The following is a 10,056-nucleotide window of genomic DNA, read 5'->3' as shown; positions in this document are numbered from 1 at the left end:
GGTAACCTGTTAGCATGTGACGCTGACGCGGTCGCGCGGCGCGACCGCGGCGCTGCGTCGCGCCGTGTGTTTGGCCAGGCCTTTAAACTTTCCTATGGTTGTTTGTAATATATAATGTGGGGTCTTTTCAGACCAAGGTGTTATGAATGTTAGTCCAGTTTTACGATGGTTTTAAGTTTTACCTGTAACACAAATGTTTAAGGTTGCGTCACACAGGCGCGTTTTCCGGGCGGGGCGTGATGTAAAAGCGGCGGGCTCCGATCACGCCCCGCCCGGAAAACGCGCCTGTATGACGAAGCCTTAAATGTTACCAGACAACTAGACAATAGACATCAAAAAAACTGATGTACACGAATTACGCAGTTTTAGGAGTTTGGAGGACCTTTTAGTTATCTCAGAAATCGTAAACACAATTGCCCTTCAGTAGCCCTTTCCAAAATCACAAACAAGAATGTAAAGATTGTTGAGCCACAGCAAACGTCTGAAGTAGGTTATCTAAGACACCAGACGCCCCAGTCACCTTGGCCGTGTCAATATTGTTCTACTTGCAGATAATTTTATAATCTGCATTTTATGAAGATCATGCGCAGTTCTAATTTATGTGCTTGTACTAAAAAGTTAGAAAAAAATGCTTATAATTATATGGCGTTATTCATAAACGGCTGCTAACTTAATCAGTTGATGATCGTCGTTTGTCTGTCTGTTTGTATATTCACGATAAACTCAAAAACTACTGAACGGATATTCGTGTGCGATTTTCACCTATCAATAGAGTGATTCTTAAGGAAGGGTTAGGTGTATAATTTGTTAAGGTTTACCCGTGCGAAGCCGGGGCGGGTCGCTATCGCTAGTATAGGCTAAAGCTAAGTATATGTATATTAAAGTTCCGTCACACAGGCGCGTTTTCCGGGCGGGGCATGAGCGGGGCGCGCCGCTTTTACATATAAAACGCTCACGCCCCGCCCGGAAAACGCACGTGTGTGACGGAACCATTATCGCTCCGTCTGTCACGGGCTTTACAAACGAACAGGAAGAGTTGCCGTCCTGCGGTTATTTATCCTTTGTGCTCTCAGGTTTCCTCTTCTACCGTTAACGTTTTACTACAGTAAGTACTTATTATTATTGTATTTACTAGAACATACCTAAAGTTAAAGGGGCCCACTGATGGTCAGTCCGCCGGACGATATCGGCCTGTCAGTTGTTCGGAGCTGTCACCTTTTGCGTTTAACTGACAGGCCGATATCGTCCGGCCTGAAAACTGAATAAAATTATGTATCCAAAAACTTAATTGTAAAAAAACGTGTTATCATACCCTTGCTTTCTGCTCGTGTCATAAACCAACACTCGTGTTTTAATGCCGTTCACTATGTAATGTCACATAAACTAATAATACACACACTACGACTATGTATACGAGTACCTACCTACACTTTAATTGACATTAAGCAACGGTTTCGAACAATTAGTAGGGACGACGCAACAACTATAGTTCACAAACAAACACAAACCAGCAACACTGCTCGTATAGGACTATAAAGTCATTATTGAAATGCGTTCATTACGAGAAGGGCCCACAGATAAAGAGAACAAAACGCAACACACCATTGTTAACATTCCTAATTGAAAAAAAAAAAAAAAAGTTTCTATTCAAAAATGGAAACAAAAAACCGTTGCGTCACCACAGATAACCGAAACAAAATAATTGCGCTCAGTAAAAAACCTTTGTACTCTATTCTCTGTGGGATAAAGTACGAATTTGATTGCGTTTAGGATTTTGGAGTGAATAAATAAGGTTGTGCCAACATATGGAGCTGATGTCATGGGCGATAAATGCTGAAATTGTGCGTTAAGATTTCCTAAGTAACGAACTTTTGTAATAGACTTTAATAGAGCGTCACCTAAATCATAATAATTATACATAATGTATATGTCGTAGTCAGATCGTATAATCCGCCGTATTACATTAAGGCTAGCCGTTTTCAAAAACGGGCGTTTTGAAATGCGGCGGTTCGACGATTAGCCGGATTGTCATTGCGATACGTTCTTCAATAAAAAAATAAAAATACGTTTACCTATTACCAGAACACAAAAACAGTACAGTATTGAAAGGAACAGAACAGTATGGTAACTTAAAACTAAATGTATGGTACATTTATAGTGTTTGGTAAAAGGATACCAGTCTCAACATATGCTAGGTCAGCTGGTGATGCCCAGCGTTGATTTTTGAAAACGGGTAGCCGTAATGTAATACGGCGGATTATACGATCCGACTGCGACATATACATAATTATATGTACTTACAAGGGTCTAAAATCTAAAATAATAGGGCCAAGAAATAAAGTTGTATTGTATGTCAATAATTATTTTCAAATGGTTAAAACAAAAAAATGTTTTTGGCGTGGTTTCCTTTATGTTAATATTGTAAAAAAAATCTACTCTCATAAAGTACAGTTATCACGTTATCAGATACTACTTGAGTTTTTTAAATGATTTTTTATTATTCCTGATGTACGGATATGATGCTCCATCTTGTCTACGTGACACCGTGATAAAACGGTATCCGTCACTTTCAATCGCGCGGTGTTAAAAAGTGACGGATATTTTGTCACGTGGATAAAGTCCTCCAAAATCCCGCTGGATGACATATATAAGTAAAGTGTCCGTTTCTTATGCACATTTTTGCCCCGCCTAATAATAAGCTCATTGGCCAAATTCTCGACTTCTAATAGACGACCAGTCGAACAATACGCGCTATACTTTGTTTAGTATTGTATACAATCTAGTTAGACCGTGTCGTTAAATCACGACTGCTTAAGTGGATCACTCGGTTGGTTAGCTCGCAACCGGCATCGGCGCACGCGCACCGCCGACCGTTGACCCCGCGGCCTTGCAGGTGACAATTATGTCAATTACGCACTGCTCCAGTACCCTCTATTGAGCACAGTCTATTCAAAGTTAAACCATAGAGAAATATAAGTAAAGAAAGAGTGGTAACTCCATACATCAGTTTTCTTACCAAAACGAGAGTTATTTCGTAGTCGACATCTAGCGTCAAGTAGCGGACATTATCAGTACTGCTAGTTGACAATAGATGTCGCGGCAACAAAAACTCTAATGTACGAATTTTTTTAGCTAATATAACCGGATTAACCGGAACTCTATTTTCAACTACTTCTGTTCATAATATTAGTTGTAAATTGTTGTTGAGGCCTAGGCTCCTTTCTAGTGGTGCAGGGATGCCTAAGAGGATCTTCAATGAAGATTTGTTATTTTAACTTATGTACAGAGATTTATTTGTAAAATAAAATTATTTTAATACAGTAGTACAACTACAAGTACAGTTTGTCGTTTCAACGTATTTTGGAAGATTGCCGTTGGCTGCTGGCGGCGGACGTTATATACGCATCCGATCGTTGACGATCTTCGAATTTCGGAGGCAATCGGCCGTCCGTGACGTCACATAGGATGCGTTCTGAACATGCTCCCGGCGTTGAAGTACTTCAAGGAACCTATAATTGAGAGCAGGATGTGAGTGCTTGTGCATAATCCGGAGTGCAATGCACGTTACATGGAAGTGGGCAGGGGGCAAATATTATTAAATGCCCGCTTGATTATTCCCCGTTTTGTTTTTATATCTGCTACTCGGGCTATTCCATCTTTGCCCATATAAAGCTTTACTATGCGGCCGAGTAGCCACATTAAAGGGGGCACCCCTTTCTCCTTGATGATAACTAGGGCTCCCTCCACTAGTTGATCATGTGATGAAAACCATTTGGTTTTTTGCTGTAGTTGTGAAACATATTCTACTTTAAATCTGTTCCAAAAATGAAGTCTGAGCTGCTCCACGCGCCGATACCGCTGCAGCGTGTTGATCTTCTCCTCTGGCACAGGATTCTGCGAATTAGGAACAAACATAAGCGGTCGTCCAATAAGGAAGTGGGCTGGTGTGAGAGCGGTCAGATCGGAAGGGTCACTGGACATGGGGGTTAAAGGTCTAGAGTTCAGGACAGCTTCAATATCCGATAAACACGTGCTCATACCTTCGAACGTTAAATGTGTTAGATTTAAAATGCGGCGCAAATGGTGCTTTACTGAGCGCACGCATCGTTCCCATAGGGCACCGAAATGCGGTGAATAGGGAGGTGAAAAAACAAAGTTAATTTCAGATTGAGCAAGATTTGATGCAATATCTGATTTTTGCAGTACTCTGTACAGCTCATTACAGGTACCAGTATAATAAGTGGCATTATCGCAATAAATATTTTTTGGTTTACCCCGGCGAGCAATAAACCGGTTTAAACTAGCCATGAATGCGTCTTTGGTGAGGTCTGAGACAAGTTCCAGATGCACGGCCTTTACTGCAAAGCATACGAAAATGCATATCCAGGCTTTGACTAATCTACAGCCCCTACCTTTGCGGTCAGCTATCAATATTGGACCTGCGTAGTCCGTGCCCGTGTTCAAAAACGGGTGATCTAATTGGGCACGCGTTGCAGGCAAATTTCCCATTATAGGTTGAACAGTTTGACCTTTGACCCTGCAACACATCACACAACTATCTACCGTTTTTCGCGCCAAGTTCCTACCGCCTAGAGGCCAATAAAGCTGCTTGACGCTATTGAGCAATAATTGAGGACCTGCGTGCAAAAATTGTAAGTGAAAAAATACAAATATTAATTTTGTGAGCCTGTGCTTGCTACATAATATGATTGGATGCTTGACGTCATCGCTGTAATATGTGTTATCAAGTCTCCCGCCTACTCTTAACAGCTGATCCGTATCAACGTACGGACTGAGAGAAAGCAGTCTATTTTTTGCAGGAAGACTTTTGCCTGATTTTAATGTGGCATATTCCTCTTCAAACATTTCTCTTTGAGACAGAGATATAATCGATTTTCGGGCCGAAGTTAATTCTGAACTTTGTAGAAAACCTGTAATCTTAGCCTTATTTCTTGAACAATTATTAATGAATCTCATGACATATGCTACGACTCGAACCAATTTAGAGAATTTGGAAACTCGATCGAGGAGGAGCGAAAATGGAGACTCTTGAATGTCTGTTGCCAGACAATGAACCATTTCAGGTAAATCTGTAGGCAATGCAGGCTGCGACTTGGGCAAGGCAAGTGAATCCTGCTTAAGAAATTCGGGACCTGTCCACCAAAGGTCAGAGGCCGCAAGAAGCCTAGCATTTAAGCCTCGTGACGCTAAATCAGCGGGGTTTTCTTTTGAGGGCACGTAGTGCCACGTGTGACCGGCAGTAACATCCTGTACCTCGCTCACTCGGTTGCGTACAAAAGGTTTAAGATTGGCGGGTGATGACGCTAACCACCCTAGGACTATCATTGAATCGCACCAAAATGTGCATTTATTAAATTTTATGGTGAGTGAGCTCAGTATCTTTGTAAACAGTCTTGCACCGAGCAACGCCCCAGATAGTTCTAACCGGGGAATGGTCGTGGCTTTAATTGGGGCAATTTTATTTTTAGAGGCTAAAAGACGGACCGTAACTGTCCCTGTGCTATCCTTCGTCCTCATATACGCGCAAGCTCCGTACGCGGCCTCAGATGCATCTGTGAATATATTTAATTCTATCTCTTCACTAGAATCGCCTAAAACCCAGCGCGGAACTCTAATTTCATTGAGAAATGGTAAAGTGGTTTCGAATTTACCCCATTGCGCTTTAAGGGTGGGCGGTATCTCCTGATCCCACGAGCATGGTTCCTGCCACAATTTTTGCAGCAATATTTTTGCTTCTAAGACACAAGGCCCTACTAAGCCTATCGGGTCAAATACCTGCGCGATTGACGAAAGTACGTGACGCTTTGTGACATTGTTACAAGTTTTTAAATTAATCGTAAAGAAAAGGGTATCGGTGTCACATTGCCAATTTAGCCCTAATGTTTTAGATGGCACGGAAATGCTCAAGTTTTGAATATTTAAATTATCTTTTGCACTATTTTGCGAACAATTATTTGTTTGTATGTGACCTTGTAACGCTTGCAATATTTCAACATTATTAGACCGTAATTTTCGCAAATTTAACTGACCTGATTTTAATGTGTCGATTACTCCCTTTCCCAACTGTATAGCATCATCGATGTTCGTGCTGCCGCTCAAGTAATCGTCGACATAAAAGTCATGTACGATCGATTGCTGTATGACTGAATCTGACGCCTCTAAACCTAACTGCTTTAAGCAGCGGCAAGCCAGAAAGGCAGCCGAAGCTGTGCCATATGTCACTGTATTCAGAGAGTAACACTCAAGACGATCGGTCGGATTAAAACGCCATAAAATCTGCTGAAGGCATCTTTGTTCAGGTGCAATTAGCATCTGACGGTACATCTTTTCGATGTCACCTGATATTACATACTTATGTTGCCTATATCTTAATAAAATTGAAATTAAGTCATCCTGAATGGTGGGACCGACTCTCTGTATTCCGTTCAAAGACACCCCTGATTTGGTGGGGGCTGACGCGTCAAAAACAACCCTTAATTTAGTGGTGAGACTGTTCTCCCTTACCACCCCAAAATGCGCCAAAAAACACTCTACGCCGCTGTCGCTCGACTCGCGCGCAGTGCAGGACATGTGACCTAATTCGAGATATTCATTCATGAACGCGTTGTAATTCTGCCTAAATTCGTGATCATGTTTTAACCTTTTTTCTAAAGATAAGAAACGGCACTTAGCCATTTCATAAGAGTCGCCTAGAATCTCTGGCGATTCTTTAAGTGGCATGGTAACAACGAACCGCCCATCGTCAGTCCGCGTCGTAGTTTTATTAAAATGTTCCTCGCAAATCCGCTCTTCGGGGGTGAAATTATGTACTGGCGATACACTATCGAGCTCCCAGAAACGCGTGAGCTGCTTGTCAATATCAGTGTCAAGTAATTCTGAAGCATGACAGAGAATGTGATTATTTTGATTGTTATTAAGGACCGAACCGGAAATTAACCAGCCTAATTTCGAGTCATACAGCTTGGGTTGACGCTTCCCTAAATCGATTTTATTAGTACCTAGCACTTCCCAGAATACTTCCGCGCCTACCAACATGTCTATGACCGACGGAATGTTGAAAGTAGGATCGCATAATTGAATATGCGACGGTATTTGCAGGTTCTTAATGTCTATGTATGACATTGGTAACAAATCCTTTATGTGAGGAAGCACACGACAGCTAAGCTCCAACTCAAAGTCTCCCGTCATTGATTTTATGGTGACGTTGCAAGACTGATTACTTTTAGATAATAAGGTATTGTTAATACCTGTCACAGTGGAGCCCGTGTAGGAAACCGGAAGCTGCAGCTTGCTGCGCAGCCTCTCGCTGATGAAGTTGGTCGAGCTGCAGTTGTCCAGCATGATGCGGACGACATGCAGAGCACCCTTGGCATCGCTGACTCTCACCAAAGCTGTGGAAAGCAGTGCAGAGGATTGTTGAGTCAAATTTATTTTTTCAGTGGTCAGAGCAGCTACCTCTACCGCGTCGCTATTTATTTCGGTATGAAGCAAGGTGTTGTGCCGTTCACTACAATATTTACAAGTAGACAGACGGCATTTAGACAACTGATGACCTGGTCTTAAGCACAGCTGGCATATGTCTAATTCATTGACTTTCTTTTGACGAAGGTCAACTGACAATTTGCGAAACGAATCGCAAGAAAACAGAAAATGATTCTGCGCACACATGGGACAGCTGTATTTTGGTTTATTAGCCTTATTATGAGTCTCAGCTACAACAAAAAAATTCTTTTGTTTATCAGGGTGGCGATTAGCCTTAACTGAACTCGATTTTGACTCATCGAGCGTCTCCAATAAATCAGACCTATTCGAAATAAACGTGGTAAATTGTTCCAACGTCGGAGGATTATCCAACGTATTTCTAAATTCTTCCCACTCGCGGCTGGTTACCGAATCTAATTTTGATGACATCATAAAAATAATAAGCGTATCCCACTCAGAGGTTGGTTGGCCTAAAGTGTTAAGCGCCCTAAGGTTTTTATTCGTAATGTCCAAAAGATGACGTAACGCCCTGTGAGATTCTTTGTGAATTTGCTCGACACTGAACAAAGCTTTAACGTGATTATTAACTAATAACCTCTTATTGTCATACCTAGCTAACAATAGCTCCCAAGCAGTCTTATAGTTCTCGGCTTTAAAATCCAAACTTTTAATTACTAATGCGGCACTTCCCTGTAGGGAGGAACGCAAGTAATGGAACTTGTTAATATCGTCTATAGAATCATTAGTGTGGATCAAAGACAAAAATGTATCCCTGAATTCCAAAAAATATTGATAGTTGCCGTTAAAGTGAGGTAGATCAATCTTAGGAAGCCTTACCAGATTATTTTTATGCTGGCACGAACCGGAACCCGCCTCAGACATAACCTTACTTTCGGCATCCACCTTGCCACGCTGGCGAAGTAATTCCCGAGCGCTGGCCAGGATGGCGAAGTACTGGTTCTCGAAATCCATACGCTCAACATATTGCTCCCGGGGGGTCTCCGATTCTACTTCAATCCGCTCCTGTAATTCATCAAACACTGCATACATTTCCTCAATCTTACTAAGACGGCACTGAATTTCACTGGCCTGTACGTCAGTTAACGTCGCTATCGATAAGTATGGCGTTAGGAACGTCTTAAAGTTGGTTAGTTTACATTTTAATGTTCCCCGCTGTTTAACTAACTGCGTTAACGACATTATTTGCACTAAATGAACTAAGGATAGGTTTTAAGCACTCCAATTAGAATTCACTTGAAGATAATTACCGTAAACGCAATAAATAACCGGGCGATGTTCACGCGCACAATAGGTATGCACTGATTGCATTGATCGATTACCGATAAGGAAAACACATGCGATGCGCTCGGCGACTAGGAGGATACTAAATGCACTGTTTCCTTGACCTCTAATAGCGAAATCGATCAGCTGATATGCGCTCGGTGATATATTCGCGCTTATGATTATTTTAACTGAAAATTAACTTATGTAATTTTAAAGATATATTTAAATTTAACTTTGACCGTTAGGATTTATAACTGACAAAATTTGAATTTATGTTGAAAATATGAGCAATATTAGTTCGAAATATTGAAGCTGCGTGGTAATTAACCACGGGAAAGGAAGAAGAATTACTTCTTTTAGGGATAGAAGGATATTGAAACGACCTTACTTGTGTTGAACCGTAATTCGACCTGTTCTCGCTGCTATGCCGATGCGTGACTCTCGCTGGACCTTGAAGTAGTAGGATGACGCTGCGCACGGCGATGCTGCGAATCGGGATCTCGTGGTGTTCTTCAGCTAACCCGGGACTTCTCGGGATCTTCGACGACCTTTGCTGAAGATGTCCTTGACGAAAACCGTTGGTAGTTGAAACCGCCGCTTGTTCGCCCGCTTGAGACGCCCCAGTCCTTAATATGGGATGCTGTAGTCGACTCGCGGAGTTCCTCTCTCCGGGAAACGGGATGAAGCTGCGTTGCGGACGCGTTCTTCGCAGGCGCTGGTACCGAAGTCGAACTCGACGCTCTTCTTCGACGGGTGAAGGACCAAATGTTGAGGCCTAGGCTCCTTTCTAGTGGTGCAGGGATGCCTAAGAGGATCTTCAATGAAGATTTGTTATTTTAACTTATGTACAGAGATTTATTTGTAAAATAAAATTATTTTAATACAGTAGTACAACTACAAGTACAGTTTGTCGTTTCAACGTATTTTGGAAGATTGCCGTTGGCTGCTGGCGGCGGACGTTATATACGCATCCGATCGTTGACGATCTTCGAATTTCGGAGGCAATCGGCCGTCCGTGACGTCACATAGGATGCGTTCTGAACATTGTTTTAGTAGTACATTTTTCGTCAGCAGCGAAACTTGTGACATCTGGTATCAAGCAGCAGTACTGATAGTTCCACAACTTGACGTTAGATGTCGACTACGGAATAACTCGAGTTTTGTTAAGAAAACTGATGTTTAGAGTTACCACTGTTATATAATATGATCTATATACCTAGTTTTAGTTATTAAGTTGTTACTCACAAGTTTATTTACCTTTCCCAATAG

General features: G+C 41.9%; 1 protein-coding gene across 1 annotated transcript; it reads right to left on the bottom strand.

The window, feature by feature from the left end:
- Positions 1-3,564: 3,564 nt before the first annotated feature.
- On the bottom strand, positions 3,565-8,784 carry LOC134659651 (uncharacterized). The gene is made up of 3 exons (XM_063515327.1): positions 8,341-8,784; positions 5,506-7,412; positions 3,565-3,894 (listed from the first exon to the last, which is right to left on the bottom strand). Exons 2-3 carry the CDS (start codon positions 7,360-7,362, stop codon positions 3,565-3,567), a joined length of 2,187 nt encoding a protein of 728 aa, XP_063371397.1. The 5' UTR covers positions 7,363-7,412; positions 8,341-8,784.
- Between the last annotated feature and the right edge of the window lie 1,272 nt (positions 8,785-10,056).

This window comes from Cydia amplana, chromosome 25 (genome assembly GCF_948474715.1).
Source record: "Cydia amplana chromosome 25, ilCydAmpl1.1, whole genome shotgun sequence".
Taxonomy (NCBI): Eukaryota; Metazoa; Arthropoda; class Insecta; order Lepidoptera; family Tortricidae; genus Cydia; species Cydia amplana.
This window is presented reverse-complemented; position numbering and strand designations above follow the sequence as displayed.

Coding starts and splice junctions, on each gene's coding strand:
- LOC134659651 (XM_063515327.1), bottom strand. CDS start 7,362: ATGCTGGACAACTGCAGCTCGACCAACTTCATCAGCGAGAGGCTGCGC. Junction 3,895..5,505: donor ATAGCACAGGGACAGTTACG/GTCCGTCTTTTA, acceptor CCTAATTCGCAG/AATCCTGTGCCAGAGGAGAA.